At 39.0% G+C, this 25,233-nt stretch overlaps 1 protein-coding gene across 5 annotated transcripts in view; it reads right to left on the reverse strand.

Annotated features, from left to right (window-relative positions):
* Positions 1 to 8,397, reverse strand: part of arntl2 (aryl hydrocarbon receptor nuclear translocator-like 2) — a 76,047-nt gene extending 67,650 nt beyond the window's left edge. For 3 of the 5 annotated variants that reach the window (XM_039761667.1, XM_039761665.1, XM_039761668.1), the window contains exons 1-2: positions 8,058 to 8,397; positions 438 to 579 (exon numbers count right to left, since the gene is read on the reverse strand). In XM_039761667.1, coding sequence (XP_039617601.1) covers positions 438 to 579; positions 8,058 to 8,115 — 200 coding nt within the window. In that variant the 5' untranslated portion in view covers positions 8,116 to 8,397. Of the gene's footprint in view, positions 1 to 437; positions 580 to 8,057 lie in introns of those variants that run through there. The other 2 variants (XM_039761669.1, XM_039761670.1) reach the window with 2 other exon arrangements.
* Between the last annotated feature and the right edge of the window lie 16,836 nt (positions 8,398 to 25,233).

The following is a 25,233-nucleotide window of genomic DNA, read 5'->3' on the forward strand; positions in this document are numbered from 1 at the left end:
CTCTTCTACTAATTATATATCGTATGGATTTTTAACATTTATTTTCTTTGTTACTTATTCATTATTATTCTTACTTCAATCTTATTTGTTTTTATTTTCTTGTAACTTTCTCTCTGACATCTTCCAAAGGACTTTGAGCTACATTTTTTGTATGAAAACAAGCTACATAAAAAATGATGATAAAAAATCTTTAAGCATGTTTGTGTTGTCTTCTCTCAAAAACTCAAACACTGATTGTTTATTATATGCAAGGGATCAACCCTATGGTAACTCCTACTTCAGCTGCATGGGAAATCTACTGTAACAAGGCATTTTAGTTAATCATATTTGGGAAAAATAAAGAATCAGAAAAATATTAAACATTTAAAAATTCTCATTAAATCAAACATACTACCTACCAATTTTTATTTTAATGAAAAGAGTAAATTATAACTCACTGGTTATCTGTACTGCCCTTACGTTTCCTGGGAAACTCCACCATGGACTTAACCAAGTCTGAAGATACAACTGCAGTAGGAGGAGAAATTAAGCTGGAGAAAGACGTTGTAGGACCCTGGCTCCCAAAAACCAACTGATCCTCTGAGGGAGATAAAAAAAGGAACATATTAATACTAGAAGTATACCAATTATTTTTAAATCACAAAAAAAAACTCTACTTTTAGTAACTTGGTTAAAGCCTTAAAATCTTCCCATCCACCGTTACCTTTGCAGCATTTTAACTGCAAAAACTCACATATATCAATTGCTGATATATTAATTAACTTTTACTTATTGTACTCTGGAATGTAATTTATATTTTTAGTAAGTAATCATTTTAGTGCATTATACAGACAATAGCTAGTGGGACAGAGAAAATACATTACTGTGGAAGCTAATCTACCTAAAATTGTTCACTTTTTAAAAAAATCTGATACTTGAGAACATTGTTGTACAATAAAAGGGAAGTGGACTCCAAACCCTAAACTGGATTAAGTTGGTTACACTTAAAACAAAAAGTGCCATGGGAACCCATGAAGAAAATAGTGTTATACATTACATGCTGCCAACACTGATGACTCGGAGAGACAAGAAATTATAGCGAATAAAACTTCATATTTTCACAAAATGAGGTTTGCTCACAAGTGAATGAATATTATAAATAAATAAATTTACAATGTTTGGATAGAAAACTACATTCATATTTTATGGTTTTTAGTTCTTTTTGAAATGACCTATTTATTCAGGTAATAAATATATTTTTAAATTCAAAACTTTAAGACTTTAACATTTTAATTAATCTACTAACCAATACCACAGGAACAGAATATTAAAGATCCCATCCTGGAAGTCACATGCCAGAGAGCTGAGTGCACCAGGTACTATTGTTTACTAATGGTGAAAAGGCAGTGTGTTGTTTTAACAAATACCCACGAGGTTCCTCGATATATCTAAAGAAAGTCTAATGAGGAATCCTCTGCCCTATGGCACTGATAGCTCAAGATTTAACAAAGAATGGCAAACATTTTATATTAATTAAATAGTTTAAACATATTAAATATGAAGAAATGTCAAAAACAAAATTTATTATCTCTGTATAATGTGTTTAATGAATCCTGCTAACTACAAGGAATACATTTCAACTGTATTTAAATAGAAAACAGTGTCAGAGCTGCGACTAAGAACAGAGTGTGACACTTCCAGATTATTTAAGTACATGCAGCTATAATCGATGCTATGATGTTCTTTTATGATTAGCTGTTCAAATTTATCAGATTGTCAAAGACAGCTTTCAATGAAGAATCTATATAACCTGCATACTGTAGTACATTTACACTTCTTTGAAAAGGGAGAATAATTAGACTAACTTAGTTCAAATTAGATATATAAAAAAAATCCAACAATAAGAAAACCTCCCCAACAGCAAGGTAGGTTATATTATCAACATACGATAGTAGATAACAGTCACAATGGTATTCAAAGACAAAGAATGCACAAAAACAAAGATGTCAAACGATTTTTGAGACACACAAAGTGTGATGAGGCAGTGCTTAACATAATTCTTTGATTATTTCAAAGACTATTTTACAATTTATTCTTACACGTTTTCTATGCACTACTGTATACAAAAACAAGGATTACTAATTAAATACAGTAACCTCAGGGATTATTTATTTACTTCTGTAGCGCCCTCTCATGTTAAGAATCTATTTAAAGCCACCATTGTAATATCTAATTTTTTTTTTTGCATTTAACAGCTCTACAAAAACAGTGCATCTGAATACTCTACACGTCACTTTCCCACTGGTAATACTTGTAACTATTTTTAAAATATTTTAATGCAATAGTTTACTTTAAAAATGTTGTTTACTGAATCAAACTACAGGAAAAAAATTAACTTTACTGCATCCTAAGAGCTTTACTCTTTTTTAAAACAAATGAAAGAGACTTTGGTAATGATCTGAACTTTTTGTGCAGGATACAGTAATAGAAAGCAACTTCATGATGCTGCTGGGTCTTTTTTTGGTTGAACAGATTTTTATTATTTAAAAAAATCAATTCAGTACAAAAAACATATACATGTTTTCTATTTATGTAGTCCTTTTTCTCATACCCAAGGGTACTTTAGACAACATTTAAAAACATAAGCTAGAAACAAACAAACACTAACAAAACAGAACAAATACCAATCATGACGTTAAGGTGTTAAAATGTAAGACCAAACAGAAGCTTTCAATCTAGATTTAAAACAAGACAGTAAAGGGTAGTCACACAAATATTGAGTTTTAGATCCAGGGGTCCATAACACTGAATGATCTGCTGTCCAAGGATAAACAAATGGTCTTCAGGATCTTTAGGAGCTCAGCATTAGAAGATCAAAGAGCGTGTAAAAGACTATACTGATGGAAAAGTTGAGTAAGATATGTTATGTCAGAGTCACCCTCATTGATGACCTTAAATGGTCAAGTCACACTGTGGCATTAGTCAAGAAAGCCCAACAACGCCTCTACTTCCTCAGAAAGCCCGGATGTCCCCTACAACCCCGTGCAGATTCTACAGGTGTACTGCGGAATCCATCCTGACACGATGCATCAAATCCTGGTAGAGCAACTGCTCAGTTCAGGACTGCAGAGCTCTGCAGCATGTGGTGAATACAGCCCAGCAGATGACGGGCACACAGCTCCCCGCGATCCATGGCATCCACACTACACGCTGTCTTAGGAAAGTGAACCGTATCAGGTGGGACCCCAGCCAGGCAGCACTGTCACTTTTCACCCTCCTCCCATCTGGGAAGTGACTAAAGTCCATTCGGATGCGCATCTCCAGGTTCAGGATCAGTTTCTACCCAACTGCAGTCAGACTCATGAACAATCAGTAACCTTATGTCACCTCCACTGCTACCTGCACATATACTTCTGCCACTGTCGCTACTTATTCCTAGGATTCTGGTTGTATTTATTTACTTATTTATATTCATTTATATATTGTGTTTTTTTTATGTCTATGTTCACTGTCTGTGGGGGCACATGCAAGCAAGCATTTTGTTGTACATGGTACTTGTACACATGACAATAAAGAATTGAAATGAAATAAATAGTTTGATAGTGTAAAATTTAAAAGGTAATGAGAGAAAGTTTATATTTAATATGTGAACAAACTGGTAGCCATTGCAAATGGTGAAGAACAGGAATGGTATGTTTAGTTCACTTGATATGAGAACTTAATAGTTTTTTTGGATATATTCTAGTCTATTGGACATTTTAATAGGAACTCCAGCAAACAGGGAGTTATACATGTCAAACATTTAAAAATTAGAAATCCTAACCAAGGAAACAGAAACAGCAAAATCTTCAAGACCAAAAGAATATAACAGATGTAATGTATGAAACATGACCATAAGTTGGAAAATGAACTTGTCGCATCAAGTTAAAACATTCAAAACCATTTGAGAAAACATTGGCAAAGAAACAAATAGTATCTATGTGTATCCTTATATATAATTTGATACTATCCGTATGTATGGTGTTCGCGTCAATACCTCGACTCGACACAAGTTAGAACCATGCAATGGGACTCTGCCTCTGTAGTTAGAACATAACGTGGCAAACGCAGACGCAGTATTGCATGACTGGCTAAGAATGTTCGAATGCTACAATGATGCCGCTGGATGGCCGATTATAGTAAGTCGGTGTTGATTCGACCAGAAGACAGCAAGTTCGGTTAGTTTTTGGATCATTGGTTTGGTGGGGCGTAATTTCCAGGACTAACATCGTCGAGTGACTTAAACCCTTTGACAGCTCCGGAACAGTAAGTAATTTAGAATGTATCGTCATTTGCTTGGTACGTCAAGATCTATCGTTGGGCAGTTCGGTTTTGGCATCCGTCCTTCTGACACCTATTGGCAAACTGAGTAATGACGGCTGGGTATTAACAATGGTCACTGTTCAAATTTTAGCTGATCTCAGATCTAAAATGACCACGCCAACATAATTATTACTCAGACTCTGATTAGAGTCGTAAAATATGGTTTGTTTTGAAAATTTGTTTGCCGGAAAAAATCTAATGAGGTGCACCGAAGAGCTGAGGTCACGTCTCACAGCCCTGCTTAAACAGGAAGTTCTTCATTACATCGGTCGAAAAGGTCTATTTTAAGCACAAATCAGTGCCATGATAACAAAATCATTTCAAGGACTTAAAAAAACAAATAATTCGTGGCAGAGAAAGTGTGGATTTCACAAACATAGAATTTGTAGGCCGATTCCATCGGGCTCCCAGTCGCTAATATTAAAATAAAAATATCGATAATAATTTTAAAAAAATCAAAGTGATTAATCTATTTTAGACAAAAGAAATAAATTAACTTTTGGTGGGGTAGGCAACATGCTAACAACATAAGCACTTTAAACAGTGTTTGGATATACTCCAAAAGGTATCATCAGATTTAAATATATATAGTTCCCTGGTTGCCGCCACATCTCAGAAATCAGGTGTAAGGCACAGGTTTTCTGGATAAATAAATCATAAATAAAAGACAACTTCTTCGTAATAAAGTCACAGTTTAACAAAGCAAGTCCAGTATGATTAACAGAGTGTACAGAATTAATAACCCATAGAAGAGAATGAAGAGAACTGTGGTAAGTTTCACAAGTTTTAGCTGGGACTTCAGGCGCAACGTTTGAGATAAGATTATGAATACCCAGCCTGCTCAACCATTTAGAGGAGACATGAGTGGGCAAATAGCCAAGGCATTACTAGTGTTTATAATGGTAATTTCTGCATGAAATGACTGATTTTTAATTTATTACTCACATATTGCTTCAAAGCCCCCACTTTCAGCAGCAATTCCTTAAAGTAACCTCCCTTACTGTATCCTTAATTAGTCATGTTTACAAGTTAATTGGTTATTAGAGAAACCTTTGCACTTTCATTAGCACCACTGAAACTTGTTACTCTGTTCATGTGGGTTAAAAGGTACTGCCATTCCTAAAGTTCAGTTCTGGAAGGCTAATCCTGGTTTCTCCGGGCGCTCCGGTTTCCTCCCACAGTCCAAAGACATGCAGGTTTGGTGCATTGGCGATCCTAAATTGTCCCTAGTGTGTGCTTGGTGTGTGGATGTGTGTGCCCTGCGGTGGGCTGGTGCCCTACCCGGGGTTTGTTTCCTGCCTAGCGCCCTGTGTTGCTAGGGATTGGCTCCAGCAGACCCCCATGACCCTGTGGTTAGGATATAGCGGGTCGGATAATGGATGGATGGAAGGCTATTTCATGTGACAGCCTGCCAAGAAACTGAAGATTTCATACAAAGGTATCCATTACTGTCTTGAGAGAAGAGGACAAACTGGGTAAAACTAGAGCAGAAAAAGAAGAAGGCCCAGATGGGCAACTTCATAAGAGGAGAAGGACATCAGAGTCTGTAGTTTGAGAGACATACACCTTATTGACCCTCAGTGGTCTTCATCACTAAACAAACACCAAATACCAGTGTCGTATGCAATTGAGAAAAGATGACTCCAGGATGCTGAGCATAATATACTTTTCCAGTCATCTTCTGTCCAACATCTATGTTCCTTTGCCTATTTTAACCTTTTCTTTATATTTGTCAGTTTAACATTTAGCTTTTTCTTTAAAACTCTTAAAATCCCTGGATCGCCTTCCTCTAGTATTTGGTGTTGTACATATTACATTTACACAGTTCTATTGGTTTACTAATAAGTATGGTGGAGACTAGGCTTGATTCCCAGGTGGACACTATGAGGTACTGACTGTCTCCGTTAATGTGGAGGAGTATTTATTGGGCTCTTCAGTTAATGAACAGAGACAGCTCTGTTAATTCTCAAGTGTGACAAAATGAATAACTGGCCTCCTACCTTCGATGCTGCTGTAGCTGGCTCAGCTTCCCCACACTCTTCCTACATACAATTGTTTAAAGGGAAATAACTGCTATTCATAGAGAAATAAATAATATATTTAAGTTATATTCCTTCATGATTACATGAAAGTATTTTATATAAGAAACTAATATTTTACATTTATTTGCCTAGCGGACACTTTTATCCAAAGAGACATACAAAAAGAGGTCAACATAATCAAGTAACATACAATTAACTTTTTACTTGCATTTAACTGTTACTGTTAAATAACAGTAATATACAATTAAATGAAAGATACAGCAAATCCTTAATATTTAAAGGCTTTGGTGTCTTTTTGGAGGATTTATTTTAAAAAACTAAAAGAAATGTAAGTTAGTGTCACTCCAACCCTGGTGCCGCCAGTTTGTTTTTTTTTTTCTGTACCAATAGCGACTAAATATCTATCTATATATGTTATATCTATATCTATCTATTTATACACACACACACAATATACACATACATACTGTACATATAAATACATACACACATACAGTATATATACATATATAGCAATACACTTTCATGAATTCACCAAGGAAAAAACAAAAGTATATGAGCAACTTGCTTTTTAAAACAGAAACACAAAACACACACAACACCTTAGAAAAGAAATCACAGCAAATAGCCTCGTTATTTGACCTACATCTTATATAACTGCGCACAATGAAGCACAATGTGACATCTTTACAAGACAAATGAGATGCGTTTTTGTAAAGTCAACTTTACAAACACAACGACATTTCCAAAATAAAAGAAAATATTATTTTGCAGGTACTGCCATTTCACAGTGCAACAAGTCAATAAAATTGCTCCAGTTTAAAAAAGAGACTCCGCCTGAAGCCCAATAAAACGACGAACTGGCGTGCAGCTACGATAGTAAGAAGTATAAAAAGTACAAACCCGGGCACCAATAAAACAAAATTGTCCCTGATCGGAAACAGAGGACGAGTAATTTATTTGCGTTATATAAAAGAAATGCTGTATTTTTGCAACAAGAAAAAAAACATTCTCTATTCAATTTCAGCGTAAATCTCTAAATGCTCGATTGCCAGTTTTACCTACAGATAATTATTTATTTGCGCATTATGCACGATTATACAACTAGATACTGTCTATAGCATGTTGGCCAAACTATTTGCACCAGATACCACATACCGTCTATACAGGAGTGTCTTAAAGATGATCAAAACACGCTCCACTTTTTCTTTTAAAATGTATAAACATAACAAGCCCGCAAAAGTACATGTTCAAAACGCGTATAAACAACATGACAGCGCAAATGCGCCGTTACATAAACCCCTGGTGAAAGAGACATTTAAAAACTTAAAGTGATATTTTCAAATGCAAGTCCTTTAGCAACAGTCAATCAGTATCCACAGCATTTATTTCATTATAATAAATCGGTAACTTATGTCTACACTGGCGTTCCGTGCACACTTTATCAAGTCGAAGAGTTTGATCTACTAAACTACTGACCTACTTTCGGAGCCGTGCACTATAACCTAGAAAACTGCGCTTATTTGATCGCCTCCAACAACTGTCTCTTATATGCAGTCGTTCGAGACAGCAGTGCACACAAGCCAAGTCTCCTACTAGTGGCTGTTCGGATCTGCCACATCTGGCCAAATGCTCGACATTCCTCCCCGAAAGCTAAAAATGAATATTTGGTACCTGTCGTCTCTCCAATCGTTGTCTCACCGATGCCAGCCGCCGCATTTCCCACCGACATGGCAGGAGCCGGTTCGCCGGGCGCCCGGACTGTAATGCATGAGGAGGAGGAGTAGAAGAAGAAGACAGAGCGAGGGTGGGGGGAGGAGGGAGGTAGCTGTGTTGGAAACAGGAGGAGGGAGTTTTACAATTGACTTTATTATATATTTATTTTTTTTATTCCGCACAACACACAATGAAGGCGCGGAAACAGAACATCCTTCTCCACCTTCAATCTATTCCTCATTTGCGTCTTGAGATCAATTCGCCGGGTGAGTGAAGTGAAGTCACGCGAGAACAGAAGAGCACGAGCAATTCCCGTTTTTCATTGCACTAGACTGGTCGTTGCAGAAAAGCGCAAAAAAAGCAGAAAGTTAATCTCGGCCAATGGTGTCGTCCGTAGCCTTGCCGCAGTTGCGCCTGTGCACCAATGGGATATTGAAATAGGTTATTCAGGAACTACCGTATGTGCTAGGTGTAGATATTACAAGAGGTTCAGTTCAATTTAAAGTAGCTGACAAGTATCAATATCTTTTGCCATAGCAGAAACATTTATAGTGCTAACAAGAATGAGAGTATGATGTTAAGGGAATTAAAGGTAATAAGAAATGCAGAATAAAATAATACAGCAATTACATTAAAAGGATACAGTATATACAATAAATTCATAATATATATATTAATGTATACATCTTCCCCCAGAATGGCCAGTTTGGCTATATTGCCCAGTGCTGAGTACTCTGGAATCGCTTCTGATAATGTGGTGAAGCTGGAGTCCACCACTGTTCTGTTTGGGGCACTGCATTAGGAACTACTGTTCATCTTCCACCTCTCCAAAGTCGCACTGCCCATAGTATCCCTGTTGCTTGGCTCTCCATGTTTGTTGGTGATGAACAGTTTCTATTGCCAGACTGTGACAACTCAGTCCATAGTGGCTCAGTATCTATCTGACTTTGGGGTCTTCTGTTGTGACCAGGCATGGTGCCAGGTGTAGACACACGTCAAGGTTCTGATACCATTCTAGTTTGTTATGCTGTTGTACTTTTTGTTGCCACTGAGTGATGAGGGATCTTCTGTTTTCAACTGCAGCTTTTCTGATGTTGATGCTTGCAGTCTTTTCCAGACCACTGGTGTGGTTCAGTGCTCTGAGGAACTGTGCCAGGGAGGTGATGACACATGGTTTCATAGTTGACTCCTAGCTCCATAGTTCGGCAGTAGAAGTCTGGGTCACTGTTACACAGGTGGCTCATGTCTAATTGAAGGCAGCAGTGGGATGTGGTCTAGTTCAGCTCTGCAGTCTTTGCTTTTGGTGTTCCTGTGCACCTGCTGTAGTCCAAGTATTTTATCAAGCCACACACTTCACTTCTGTATAAGAGAAATGGTGAGATCTTGCATCTCACATCATGAAGACCTTTGAGAGACTGGTCATAGACTACATGAGTCCTCTTCTGGTTGACCACCTGAACTCACTATAGTTTGCTTATTGGACAAAGATTGGAGTGGAGAATGCAATTATCTATCTGCTCTACAAGGCTTATTCTCACCTGGACAAAGCTGGCAGCACTGTGAGGATTATGTTTTATTGATTTGTCCAGCATCTTCTGCACCATCCAGCCACCACCAATAAGAGATAATCTCTGAGATATGCAGATGAATGAGCATATGGTGTCCTAGATAATAGACTGTCAGGCAGACCGCAGTTTGTAACGATATGAACGTGAGCAACACTGGAGTGCCACAAGGAACGGTCCTGTGCGCTGATAACAAGCCAGATTGTCACTCGCCTCTTAAGCCTGGAGGAAGCAGCATCCATGATTCCCAAAAAGAATTACATATTTTGATCCATTAGACCAGAGGATATTTTTCCACTTCACTTCAGTCCATCTTAAATGTGCTTGGGTCCAGAGAAGGTGTCAGTGTTTCTGAATCATGTTTAAATGTGGCTTCTTCTTTTCATGATGGAGTTTTAACTTACATTTGTGGAGGCAAAGATGAACTGTGTTCACAGTCAATGGTTTTCAGAAGTGTTCCTGAGCTCATGCAGTGATTTCCACTACAGAATCATGTCTGTTTTAATGCAGTGCCACCAGAGGGCACATAGATCACATCCAACCAATAGTGATTTTCAGCCTTGTCTCTTGCGTGCAGTGATTTCTATGGTTTCTCTGAATGTTTTAATCATATATTATGTACAGTAAATGATGAAATTCACGAAATTCTTTGCGATTTTATGTTGAAGAACATTATTCTTAAATTGTTGCACTGTGTTTGCCAATGCATTCTTTCACAGAGTGGTGAACTTCTCCCCATCTTTACTTCTGAGGGACTCAGCCTCACTGTGATGATCTTTTTATACCTAATCATGTTACTGACCTGTTGCCAATTATCCACCTAATTGGCTGTCAGTTGTTCCACCAAGTGTTTTTTTTAGCATTACACAACTTTTCCAATCTTTCGTTGTCCCTTTCCAACATTTTTTAAACATGTTGTTGCCATCAAATTCAAAACAGGTATATATTTGTCATAAAACAAAACAAATTTCTTTTTCTATTTTCAGTTAAATATGGGTTTAACCAATTTGTAAATCATCAAATTCTGTTTTTATTTACATTTTACACAGCATTCCAACTATTTTGGCAAGGGTGGTACAACCTTATACATATACTCACCATCACTTGGCGAGTTTAGGGCAGCCAAACTGTTTAAAGTGAATGTCTTCAGGATGAGGGTGGAAACAGCTACAGGGATAACAGCTAGGCTGAAAATAAAGCCCAGGACAGTGGAGATATGGAGGAAGCAGTGCTAATAACTAAATCTCTGCTTTCCTGTTATTTGCATTATGGTAGACTGCAATTCAACATCTTTCTACACTCATGCTTATTTTTCCTGTTTAGGATTCTGTCACAATAACAAGTCACAGACATCATAAAGGTTTGGGGCAGCCACCCATATATTGCTTCCCGGCTGCAATAGTTGATTTAAATTTGAACAGAGATGTTCATAGTGCAGAATTTAAAACAGAACTGGTTTGTATTGAGGCAAGATGGCGGTGTTAGGGCAGTATGGGAAGTGATGTCATCAGCACCGGAACCGGAAGTGATATTATCGTCGGTGCCGGGACCAGAAGTGATGTCATTGGTGGCACCGGAACCATGTGGGATTTCCCATGGAAGGTCTTCAAGAGATTGAGAGAGACAGTCAGCACACTCTGCTACCCCCTGGTCTGGCGTAGAATTACTATCATTTAGGCCCTTCAGCTGTTTCCCGATCGCACGTGTGTGGAAACACTTAATGGGACTTTGTATGTGAGGCCAGTCAAAACCTTAAATTATAAGATGTTGTTCTAGGCCTGATCTCTAACAACAGTGAGCAGACTTACCTGGATGAAATGGAGAGTCTGTGATAATGATGTCAGGACAACAGTCTTCTCTTGAACGTCACCGGGAAAAAAAGAGATCATTGTGGACTTTAAGGGGAAAACAGCAGAGACACTATTACCCCCCTTTAGTATTAACAGCAATCCTGTAGAGAGGGTGGACACAAACACACCAACACTTTGGTAAAAAAAGAACAACAACATCTTTACCACCTCAAACACCTCAGGGATTTTAGGCTGCCCTCCCCAATACTGAAGAATTTCTATAAATCCACCATTGAAAGTATCCTGACAAGAAACATTACCATCTGGGTTGTGAAAAGCAGGCAGCAGGACCACAGGACCACAAGGACACACAAGAGTTGTGTGGTCAACTGAACGCATCATTGGTTGTGCACTCACTATCTTCAAGGTCATCTACACCAAGCAATGTCGGACCAAGGCAAAAAAAAATAATTATGAGACACACTAGCCATCCCAACAATGGCCTCTTGTCTGTGCTCTACTTATTAAAACTATGTGACTACCTAAAGTCCAATTCAGAGAGAATGAGGGCAAGCTTCTTTCCACAGTCCATCTGCATCCTAAACAAGAACAGTGTCTAGAGCTACAAGATGCCCTATTGTTAATTCTTCTATGTTAAGTTTTATCTATTTATTATACTGTATGTTTGGTTAATATTAAAATAATTCTGTCATTGTGCATATTGATATTTATAGAACGGAGTATTTACTATTTATTGTCTATTTATATTCTTCTATTCTTCTTCAACTAAGCATTTCACAACATAGTGTACTGTATAAGATTATATGTGACAAATAAAACATGATTTGATTTCATTTGAAGGATGTTCACCTGCTGTGGGCCCTCGTTGTTTGTTTCTCATAGTTTAAATAGAAGGGTAACGGATAATTTGAAGTAGGGAACGAAGTCAGATTATTCATTAAAAAGCCAGCTGGAAAAGCAGGTTGTGATGACTGTATAAGTTACACCTGTAAAGTACTGAGACAGATTTGTGTACTTCTAGTTCTAAATTCCTCTGAAGTCGTTCTACTCCTTAATTACAGAACTTCAATGGAAAACCAAGACAACCCCAAATAAATAAACAACAGGCCAGAGGCAGTCCGTCTGGCAGCAAGAGATCGCGTCGTTCCACCTCGGACAAAAGAGATCGTGATTTTCACTGGGCGATTCCCAACCTTCTGGCATAGAGGAAATGGTAGAGAGTCGATCATCTCCCAGCAGAACAAGGTAAATGGGCTTGGTAGATTGTTGTAGATGACTTGTTCCGAAAACTGGATGCGACATGACTACACTTTCCAAAGTTCCAGCCAAGAGGCCTGTCATACCACAGCATTGTTCAATTCTGTCTAAGCTCCTGGTTGCCTTATCCCAACTTACCTCGCCTGCTTACAGATAACATCTTGCAGCATGTACAAGCATATACACGTATGCATATATAATGGATTTACATATATGAGGGGTAATCAAAAAAGTTTTCAGCCTGTACCAAAAAAGGGTCTAAAATAAGTGAATTGCATGCATACAGAAAAACAAACTAAAAGATCATGGTTTCTTTGATTTTTTTTATTCTAGAGAGCATTTAGAGGTTCATTTACAACTAGTCTATATGTACGAAGTGCAGTCCTTTCTCTACGCCACAGTTAAGGGGCAGGCTGTAGAATTCAGCCATGGCAGAACATTTTTCAAAGATGACCAAAGGTCTGTTCCATCTTCAAAATTAATAACAAAAGGTAAGTTGCAACTGTGGAGAAAACCCTAGAGACAACAATCAGTGAAATAAAGATAATGAATCATCTAACTTAAATCATTGCAAGGTCTGCGTACATTAGCCATTTGGAATGATGATTCCTGAAATTTCTACATCCATTGGTACCATAAATTTTACAACTGGGGGTTTAACTTGAATGTATCACTATGACCCATAGTTAAACAATGGTGATGCTCCAACACCAAAGACATTCAAGGTCCAAGGTCACATACACAAGTGCCAACATCTTGTACACAAATGTCTATGATGTCAAAGGTAGGCCATATTGATTACAGGATTGAAAAGGCGTACATAACGTGCCAATATTACTTAGATTTGCTTTGGAGTTTGTGACAGATAATCATGGAATAGCAACATGGAAATCCATAGGTCCTTCTCCTTCTCCTGTGCTGTGCTGTTAAACCGTGGAATCAAAGAGATGCCATTTCCACCGTGATTCCATGTGAATTCCACCTGTTCCCAAATTTCAATGGCTATCTCCTTGGGATGCACTATGCCAATGATAAAGATGTCAAGTCATCCACAGAGAGAGGTTAGGAGCCTGCAGTGATTCAGCATGTTGCCGGACCCAGCACACAACGAACCACCTCAGGATCCCAAATTAGGAACCAAGCACAGCCGTACAACAGATGACACCTCAGTACCAATGGAGTGGAACAGTGTGAGGTTTTTTACAGGCTTACCACCAACCCCCAAAATTTCCCTTGCAAGCTGGAGGCCGGGTGGATGCATTTTAACGTCATACCCCGGAACAATTGTAGATAAATGGGTTTGCTCAAGGGCCCATGTGACGATCTTGCTTCTGGGAGCCCTTGAACCCTGCACTGTCGGTAATGTTACCGATGAGCTCGGCAGTGAGGCACAACAAAGGAAGCAAGGGGATGGTGTAAAAGTATTTAAAAACAACAAACAAAAACAAGTGTTCAAACAAAGTGCAGTGCATCAAATCTTTAAATAAATAATCCATTAAAACAGAAGTGAAGTGCAGGTTAAAAATTCAATAGAACAAGCAACAGTCCTTTAAAATGATGACAAAGTTAAAATAACGCTCAAAGCAGTCCCTTTAAAAATCCAAAGCACGGTGTCTTTTACCTGGCAACTCCCCTGCTTCTCCCATCAGGCTTCTCAACAGGGGAGTCACCCTTCCTGCAGCTGACCTTCTCAACCACTTAACTGATCTGGTGGCCTCCCGATCTCTGGCTCCAGTTCAGCTCATCTAGACTGAGACTTGGCTTTCACCCATTGGCCAGGACTCTCATGTTGGGGCTTCTCCTTCCAAGCCTCCAGACTCCCACTGCCTTCTCGGCCTTATGTGGCCAGCCGTTCTACTGCCGGTCACTCCCGTTCCTCCATAAAAAGCTCAAGAGTCGACACTTTCACCTGCCCTAGGTGTTGGCCAAACACCCTTAATATGGTTCACTGTCCAGCTGCCTGCCTTCCTTCCTTCCAGTGGCTCGCTCGCTCACACCGGCTCTCTCTCCTCCTCGCTGCTTCCTGCTCTCCTGCAACCTTTGGCTCTTTTCTTTCTTTCCTTTTTTTTCTTACTCTCTTTTTCCTCCCGCTGGTCGCCTCATGCTACTCTTTATAACGGGGACATGATTCACCTGTGGCAATCAGCGACTCCCATGAACAATTACGGATGCGGACCGTCTCTCACTTGTGCACTTAGGTGAGAAACGGCCACATCACAAATTCCCCAGGACCCGCTTCAGCTGCACAATCATGCCCTCTCACATCGCCGCGAGTTTGGCGATTATTTATTTAAAACTGGCCTTATGACAGGAGCTGTGAACCCTCTATACCACATCCCAACAGAGTGGAACCACTTTTGGCATTTATGGTATGGCAGTTACCTTCTGATTGCCAGTGCAGATCTTTAGCCTCAAAGTCACCAGTCTGTTGTATTAAAAAGCACAGAGACAAAGAAAAACTGAGTGACACTTTTAAATGCTTGTGTGTCATTGGTGAGAAATTAATCACAGCCCTACATTTTTCTGGTTCGCATCCTCAGATGGAGAGGCTGGCTGTGAACTCAGGGCCATTAAGACAGAAAGCACCATCTTAACTAGTTGAGATATATGAGAATTCCATTTTCTCAGTTGAATAAGCACACTTCTGATTTCTAATTGCATCTGGGGATGAGGGTGTTATATTACGCAGAAGTCTCTTCCTCTTTACAGCCTTGCTGCCCCTCGCTACAGAGGATTAGTCTTTATGGGGAAATCACACAGGAAAATGAAAAACTGTTTGGTTTTACTGGAGCGTCTTTTAATAGTTCAGACTGAGAACAATTTAATTAAACTACATGTAAACAGGGACAATTTAATAGCAAAGTAACCTGACAAAACTTCCCTTTTTAGTGGAGATTGCATATAATGTGCAAAGCACCTATTGTGATAGCCCATGTCTGTCTGTCTGTCTGCCTACATGAAACAACTCTGACCAATTGTAGATCAATTTTGTTGATATGTGGCATGCTTATTCTTCAAGTAAATTTGTCCAACCAGTTCCATGTTCATTAAGATATCTCAAATGCATTGTGGGTGCAAAGTTTTGAAATGTCAGAATACCCAGGACTAACGAAGCTGCAGACTTTTCATCCTTGAAACAGAAAAACATTCTGTGCAACTTGAACTATGAATTAGATAATTGTTTCAATTTTACCTCGAGGGCATTTGCTTGAACGTGTAGATTTTATATATGTCCCCTTTTTACTCATCTGACAGCCGCTCGGAAGAGAAATGTAAGTGACTCAAACATCGGACAGAGTGCGTGTGCACAAATGGCTGACACAGCAGTGCCCTTCTCCAGTTGCTTAAGGTACTGTAAATTAACTAATAGAGTTCAAAAAGTCACTTCTGCGGACATAAATAACACATGCAAGCATCTACAGGTGGTCCATTTCTAATTATGCAGATCCAGATCGTCTGGATGACTTTGATTTATGCGGGGACGATTCCAGTTCGGCGCAAAGACGATTCTTCATGTCGTCAGTTCGCACTGTTCTCGATGGTCCGGGATTTTTCGGGTGATTTTCTGTGTAATAAATTTAATAAGTTATAGCGTAATGAAAATTACATAATTAGATCTGAAACACCCTATATAAGACTCAATTGACTGAACAACTAAATGATGTTTGAACTAATTATTAACAAGGGAAAGAAGCGGCTGCCCTAACTGATATAAACATGGAGCGGGTTTAGCGATGACAGTGTCGCCTGTTGCAAAGCTTCAGATGTACATCAACAATCGTGGCCAACCATAGCAAGCCCCTGATCTTCTTGCCAATCGTATACTAAATAGTCTCTGATCAATGGTAAACGTTTTATTTTAGGCACACATATGAGCCACCTTTTTAGGTTTTTATCCGCGAGTAACACCGCACGACAATCACAGACGTCTATTCCTTCAAATCCTACAGATGCCCATGAAGATGGAACTGCAGGTGACCTGCGGGCAGAAGATCGGACCACGCTGGCCACAAATAGGCAGGACTGCAGTTTGCCGAGTGCTCATTAACTTAGTGGTATTATGGTTTATGTATTTGAAGTGCCAATTTTACTTCCGTGCATTTTCATACTGGCATGAAAATCTTTTAAAAGTATATGAAGCTGAAGTTGGCTACGTGTATTCGCAGCTTATTCTTAAGATCACAGTCATCTTTCGCATTCCTATTATACAGTAAATTAGTTCCTTTCCAAGTTTTTACTTATTAAAAATTATAACATTTTAACGAATTACTGTGTTTTAACTAATATTAACAGCTAGATGGGAACTTATTTTAATGGCTTTGGAAATAGTGCGGTGGCGCTGTGGGTAGCGTTGCTGCCGCGCAGTAAGGAGACCTGGGTTCGCTTCCCGGGTCCTCCCTGCGTGGAGTTTGCAGGTTCTCCCCATGTCTGTGTGGGTTTCCTCCCACAGACTTGCAGGTTAGGTGCATTGGCGATCCTAAATTGTGCCTTGTGATGGGCTGGTGCCGTGCCCAGGGTTTGTTGGCTGGGATTGGCTCCAGCAGATCCCCGTGACTCTGTGTTAGGATATAGCACAGCTATATGCAGTTTCTCAACATTTAAGTACTGTATTTGCGACCCGAGTTTTCATAACAGTTTAAATCGCGCCCCAAATTTTTTTTTTTGAAATGTAGATGCATATTTTATTATTCCTACTTAACTTTTATCGACATTTATCTAGCTCCATATTTATTGTTCTAGTATCAGAATGTAGTTTAAGTTAATTTGTTTTGGTGTCAACAGATTTTTTTTCATATTTTTGAATCTTGTTTTCTTTTTTTCACATCTTCGCGCCCCCCTAGGGGGGCCCACCCTACCGGTTGATATAGCGGGTTGGATAATGGATGGCTGGAAACAGCAGTTAGAGACCCTCCACCACTAACGCACATCAATCGATGCCATTTTCACAGCACTTGAACTGGAATCTGCTGTGTATGAAAGCTACTGAGCCAACACAAGCCTATTCCTGCTCCATTTTTAACTCCATTGTAAAGATCCGTTGAAAGACATGCATTTAAATGTAGTCTACTAACACATGGAATTGCGTTCTGTTATCTCGATTATGTTTTAATATGACTCATTGTTACAAAACGATGATAACTGACTCTTGGATGAAGTAAATAAAAAACGTGAAATGTTCCAACTTTCATGTCAGCTAATTTAGTCACTGAATGCACCTGCATGTTAGGTATCATCTAACTTGTTTCTTTATTTAATTTACTTTTGAAAATCTTACCATTCCAAGTTGATATTGTTATCTCCAGTGGTTCTAAGTACTTGCTAAGACCTGCACGTGTTAAGTTTACTGACATCAGCAACTCTTGATCGTCCCACCTAAACTAAATAGGTGCCCTGTGTTGGCCTATTTCCCGCCTTGCCAGGCTGGGCTCCAGCACCCTGTCATCATGACATGGAATTAGTGGGTTTGGAAAACAGATGAAGAGATTAATCTTATTGTTAAGATAACTACATTTCCATGGCTTGCCAAGCTACACAACCCCAGGCCAGTTCTACCTTTTGAAGTTGATTAGTTTGAGGGGGCATGTGGGGCTGAATTCTTTTCTGTTTGTGGCTGGGCTAAATGAGTCATTTGGGAAGTGTGAGACAGGCATGGTCACTCAGAATGATGTGCTTTGAAATTGTTTAAAAACAAGTTAAAGCAGCATATTACAAAAAAGCACATCAGTAACTAAAGTATTGAATTGGAGATAACAAAGTTGGACACAAGGTGCTCTGTAAAATGAAGTCTGTTTTATGAATGCCTGCCTATATTCCAACACAAGTATTTCTTTGCGTTATGTATTGTTTATATCGTACATTCCTGCTCAATGACCCTGCCGAAGCCATAATATCTCCTGACCTTAGGGAGACATTGGTTATTAAAACATGTTCTGTTCAGCACTGGCTGTTATTGGGAAAAGAATTGAACTAGTGCAGAACTCTAACTGAAGACCAGAATCACACTCGGAGTTCAAATATTTCCTCATACTGCATTTTTGTTATTTTGCTTTTGTGCTATTGTGCAATTTTCAAAGGGAAGCCAATCTGCTCAGTGGAATCTGGGACATGTTGATTAATAAATACTTTTGTGGTACTTCAGGACTGCTGTTGTGATTGAAGAGTGCAATAAAAAATAATGTATATTCTATTAAAGTAATGGTGTAGTGAAGTCTTGAAAAAAGATTGCACCTAGTCTTCAATGGACATTGTATCGTTGCAGCAGTTTTAAATTTATTTTTCCATCTGCCCATTATAGCAAACCTTTCCATCTAGATTTTATGATTTATAACAAGGGGAAAAAAATCAAACTGGCTCTTAATTATTCTATCATTCTACTATATCATGTTATATTGCCTGAGGTACTTTTGTAAATATTGTTAAAAACTAAATTACAAAGAACATTTCAATAAATGTAATAGTGCTAGCCATTTTGCAATGTTGAAGCTGGACTCTACAGAATGATTCTGGGAGGCGTGGTGTCTGTCCATGGCAATGGCGCGGCTTCTCCTTGGGCTCTAATAGATCATTCAAACAGCTGAAATGTACATAAATTGTCCAACGTACATTATGTAGGACAGCAACTTCTAGGTAGACAACATGTTTAGTTACGGGCAATTTTCTGCCACACAAATCTTTTAAATGAAGAATTTGTGTTCAGTCTTCAGTTCCCATTATAAACATGTTTCCTCTACATGCCCTGGTCTGATTTTCTGCAAATATTTATTTATTAATTCTTTAGCAAAAAATGCATTCATTTTTGTTTTTGACTTTCTCTTTTAAAATTTTAATCTCCTCCTTTATCAACTGGCTATAGTTCATGAATTAAGCAATGGACAGCTGTTCTTGGTTTCCATTTGTGTTTAGTCAGTTTCTTCCTTGTCCTCTGCCTATTTTAATAAATCTGCATTATTTCTATGTGTAACAGTTCTGTATTTAGTAATCAGTAAAATCTATACTTGTAATTTAACAGAGAATTTTTTCAGAGCACTCTGAGCCTGCACTCAGTGATGAGCTCTATACAAAAAAATCAGTTGTATTGAATTGTATTTTGCCCATTTTGAGAACGCACTCAGGATTATGTGACACAAGTAACAGGAGATTTTTTTATGGATGTTTTTTATGTGGTTTGCTGTTCTCCATCATTGAGTTTGTTAACTTCCTTCTCCATGATAACCATCACTATAAATTGCATGGGGTAAGTAACATATAAAGTGTATACCATTTTTGGGTGGAGTAGTCCTTTAAGCAGATTTGAGAATATTATGCTATTTAATTACTGACACTCCAGTTTTCATTTTAATGCTCAGGTCTCCATCCCACGGCCTAGACGTATTTTACAATGCATTGTTCTTTATTTCACCTTATACAATTTCTTATATTAGGAATTTGTTAGTTTTTATATACCCCTTGGGGTCAGAGTGCAGGGTCAGCCATTGTACAGCGCCCCTGGAGTAATTGCAGGTTAAGGGCCTTCCTCAAGGGCCCAGCAGAGTGGAATCCCTTTTGGCAGCAGCAGGAACTCAAACTGGCAACATTCCTGATACCAGCGCCAATACTTAGCCTCAGAGCCACCACTCTGCCCTATTTAAATCGGTTGCAGTCAAATTCACATGATCTAATCTGCAGGTGACGGATAGAACTTTTGTTTTAGTTCAAAAATGCACAGAATACTAACAAGGTGCTTTCCAGTTTGTCATTTTCAATTTGCATCATTATGAATTAATAGCTGTAATTTTGTGTCAAGATGACACACAAAAACATTTGCTCTTCTGTGCTTTATGTTGACCTACCCCGCAAATATTCCATAGATTTCATTTTTCTTGTGGTACATTAACAAACCACAGGGTGACACAGTTTAAACATAAGTTTAATCCACCTTAACTTCCTCAGCGGTAGACCCGAGTCATTGACTCGGGCTGAAAAAACATGTTTTTACACCGCAGTGTTAGTCCCGAGTGTAACTCGGGTAATAGTATAGACACATCTCGCTTAAGACCCAGGTTTACTCGGCCTGTAAAAGTCAACAGTAATAGTGCTGAGCGTAACTCAGGGTGTATCCTGCGTAAGCATCAGACCCAAGTGTTACCTAGCCAATGGTGCAGACGCATGTTCTCTTAGCCTTGTAATGGTGTCTTGTAAGAAACAGCTGTCATCAGCAGTGATGACGAAGTGAAGTGAATCTGGTTTCAGGCAGTGAAACTGATGTGGTCAGTGGAACCGAAAGTGACATTCACATCACTTGCACTTGTGCAGTGAGCTGTTCATATTATTATTATTATTATTATTATTATTATTATTTGTATCATTATTATACTTTCTACACTTCTGACATTGTACTTTTAGTGTTTAACACATTTCACAGTAGACAGATGAAATTTCATAAAAATGTCATTTTTCAAGCCAAAAAATACAATGCTTTTTACATGTTTTCTTGAGAAAAAAATCTAACGCTAAGGAGGCTACTAACAGGATAATTGTCTGTCCAGTTGCCATGTCTCCAACATTCCAACAGATGGCGCATCACAAACATTAACACTTCTTTTATGAATCTCATACCAAATGGCATATAACAGACACATAGGCATTGCATGGTGAATGGCAAACGTTAACACTGAGGTCTCAGTTAAACGGGTAGTGCAGTTAGTCCCTTATAATGCAGGTTAGCACTTTGTCAGACATCGTTATGGTTAATGGAGAGTCAAAAACCTGAAAAGGAATGATTTTCCATGAACCACTGACAATTCATTTTCAAATGTAGTTTTTTTAACGTTTATTGAAATTATATAAAACATATAACATTCCATACAATCAAGTCAACCTTAACAAAACTAAATTCAGTTCAACCCCCTCTCATGAGAAAGTGAGAAAGGCCAACAGCCAAAGTAAAACTTGTATAGAGGGAAAGGAGTATTTCTCCCCAGCAAAAGTGCTTATTCTAAAATATTATTGATTAGGTCCTGCCAGGTTTTAAAAAAGTTTTGAACAGATCCTTTAAGGGAGAATTAGATTTTTTCCAATTTCAAATAGTATATAACATCAGTTACCCACGGACTTAAAAGAGGTGGGCTACAATTCTTCCAGTTGAGCAAGATAAGTCTACGTGCCAATAGTGTAGTGAAGGCAATCACAGTTTGTTTGTCCATCTCCACTTTAAGCCCATCTGGAAGTACACCAGACACAGCTGTTAATGGGTTAGGAGGGATTGTGACACCAGGGGCCTCATGTATAAATGGTGCATACGCACAGAAATGTTGCGTAAGAACTTTTCCATGTTCAAATCGCGATGTATAAAACCTACACTTGGCGTAAAGCCATGCACTTTTCCACGGTACCTCATGCCTTGTCGTACGCAAGTTCTCTGCTCGGTTTTGCAGACTGGCGGCACCCAGCGTCAAAGCAATGGTACTGTTCTTGTGTGATTACTCATTATTTTCATGACGCGGCTTTATAAATACACAGAAACTAACCGCATATTGTTTATTAGTGTAACGCATCTGATTGTAATTAACTCGTAACAATATAATGGTCCAGGGAACAGCCATAGTATTCCAAATGCCATAACTGCTTTAGCGTTGTTACTCTCACTTCTCCTTCTTCTTCTTCTTCTTCTTTCAGCTCCTCCCGTTAGGAGTTGCCACAGCGGATCATCTTTTTCCATATTACTCTCACTGCACGACTCGGAGTATTTATATCACTGTATCTGAGTGTGAATCACAGCAGCAGCTGATCGGAAAGAGAATTATCGGTATACAGCATCAGGCACACGCTACCTCAGCCACGGCAAAACGTTTTAAAGCCTTTCCTGTACAGACCTCGCGGTTCAGAAACAGTTTAATCCCAAGAACTTTAAATGCACTCAATCAATTGCTCCTTGTAGAACTGTTTGTACTTATAAGTACAATCACCCCACTGTAAACTTGCACTACAGTTATAATATTACACAACCTGAGCCACTTTATAAAGCGCGTATTTACATATGATGACGATATCATTTTTAAGGTGAAATGCAGCAAAATATGTTTATTAAATTATACAGATAAAACTTTAACTTCATTTAAATAATCTATATTCTTCACTGGGAGTGTCGTTAAGGATAGAATAATTAAACATGTACTACAAAGATATTTCAATGTTCTTTAAACGTTTTGAAGAATCGGCGCTAAGCTTACAGATGGCTTAACTTCTATTACAGAGCTGATTGTGTGGCGATCGGTTACTTGGGGAAAGAAAAGCACTGACTGCAGTGACGGCTATGCCAATATATATTGAATATAAAACAGAAAGAGAAAATAACAACACAGCTAAAAACGCAGCGACAAATTTCGGCAAAAGTTAAATGCTTGTGTCATGAGCACGAGGCGGCTAGTGTCTGCAACATACGTGGCCATCCACCGTGCCTAAGCTACCTTACTGACATTGGCGGGCGAAGGAGCCACCGATTCTTCCTCTGCCAAGTGCTACCACAAGCTTAGAGCCGCCCCTGAGTACTGCTGCAATAAATTATTTCATCGAAGTGAAACATGTTTAATAACGTGCTTTAACTCCTATCATCATGAATATGACATCACGTATACATCTCAGTATTTTAGTTATTCAGAGAGCTGTAATATCACAAATGTAATGGATTCTGTGTCCAGTTGGAGGAAGAGAGCCGGTTTAAGAAGCAAGTAGTGATTCACACACATAGAGCACATAGAAGATCAAATACAAAACAAAGCATTTAATGTGCTACTTTAATTATGATGTGATTTGAGAAACTGGTTAATTAAACGATTTTAAGATGAAGTTTATGATGTTCTACTTTAATGACAAAATAAACTACGTGATTAAAGTGGAAATGTCGAGATTGAGCTTTTATATGACACTCAGACAGTGGGCTACAACTCTTCTTTTCACGGCAACTTTGATATGTGACTTCTTTTTTATTTCCGGCACTGTGCGATTTTGTGAACGTGAGCTTTCAAGTTTCTCCAACACGCTATGTCACTCGATCAACTTCCTTTTGTTGATTATACCACGGTTTATTTGAACAAATAGTATGTTTTTCCTTTCCCTCCACTTGGTATTCGCTGAAATTCTTATATTTTCCCCATGCTTTTCCCATTGTCTTTTCACAGAAGGCTGAGTTTAAGGGCGATTTATATTGATTTGCATATTCAAATAGGCGTAATTCTAGGAGGATTTGGGGAGTTACATAATGCGTGTGCACGAGCGTTAGTTTTCACGCTGATCGGGATTTATGTAACGGAAGAGCGTAGAAGTTGGAGTACGCACAGATTCCTGCATCTGGATTTTTCTGTGCGTAAGCACATTTCGGGTTTTGTGCTTACGCCATGTTATAGTGCGAGTTCTACGCACGGCGTTATACATGAGGCCCCGGGGCTGTCTGAAAAGCACTTAAAGATTTTAGAATGATGTTAATTTGGTACACACCCAAAACATGTGACCCATTGAGGCTGGAACTTGATTGCAGTGTTCGCAGCTTGGCTCTTGCCCTACAATTTTAAACGAGAGACATGCGCTATATAATTTTGAGTTGAATAATTCTATGCTTTGCGCATATGGAGCTCAAGTGAATTCTGTGTATTGCTACCTTCCACTCCGTTTCTGAAATGTTGAGCGAGAGATCCTTTTCCCATTGTACTTGGGATCTTTAAAAGGAAGAGACTTTAAAAAGTTTTTATCCTTTTTAATAAAAGCCCTGTGTGCATCCAGGTGTCCGTGTGTGTGTGTCTTCTGGTGAAGTACGCATATGCGGGGCCAGCACATCGCACCATGCCCTGCCCATGCGCACGGCATCTTGGTCGCACACACACTCTAAGCTGAGAACACAGTGAATGGCCTATCCGCGGCAGCGCATAATAAGCAAATAAAGCACACACACTCGAAGCTGGGCACACAGTGAATGGCCTTGCCGTGGCAGCGCATCATCCTCTTTAATAAAAGCCCTGTGTGCGTCCAGGTATTCATGTGTGTGTCTTCTGGTGAAGTGCGCATGTGTGGGGCCGCGACGCACATCGCACCATGCACCGCCCATGTGCACGGCACCTTGGTCGCACACACACTCGAAGCTGGGCACACAGTGAATGGCCTATCCGCGGCAGCGCATGAAAAGCAAACAAAAGACATAATTGCTGGGAGAGTGCTGATTGGTTAGTCACGGCCGCGCACATAAAATCCGTTGCTGGGGAGACGCCACACATACAATAATCAGCTGCACGCCAGCACAGATTAAAATACTTGCTGGGGATCTGCACAGTACTTGCTGGGGAGACGACACAGTCACAATTATCAGCTACACGCCACACATTACATCAGTTGCTGGGGACACTCTGCTGATTGCCCAATGTTGTGACAGAAAATTAGAGTCATATTACGGACACCAAAGCCAGTATTACTGTCAGAGAAAATTACAGACATTTTATGGAAATACAAACCAGTATTACTGCAAGAGAAAATTAA

Source organism: Polypterus senegalus, chromosome 8 (assembly GCF_016835505.1).
Source record: "Polypterus senegalus isolate Bchr_013 chromosome 8, ASM1683550v1, whole genome shotgun sequence".
Taxonomy (NCBI): domain Eukaryota; kingdom Metazoa; phylum Chordata; class Cladistia; order Polypteriformes; family Polypteridae; genus Polypterus; species Polypterus senegalus.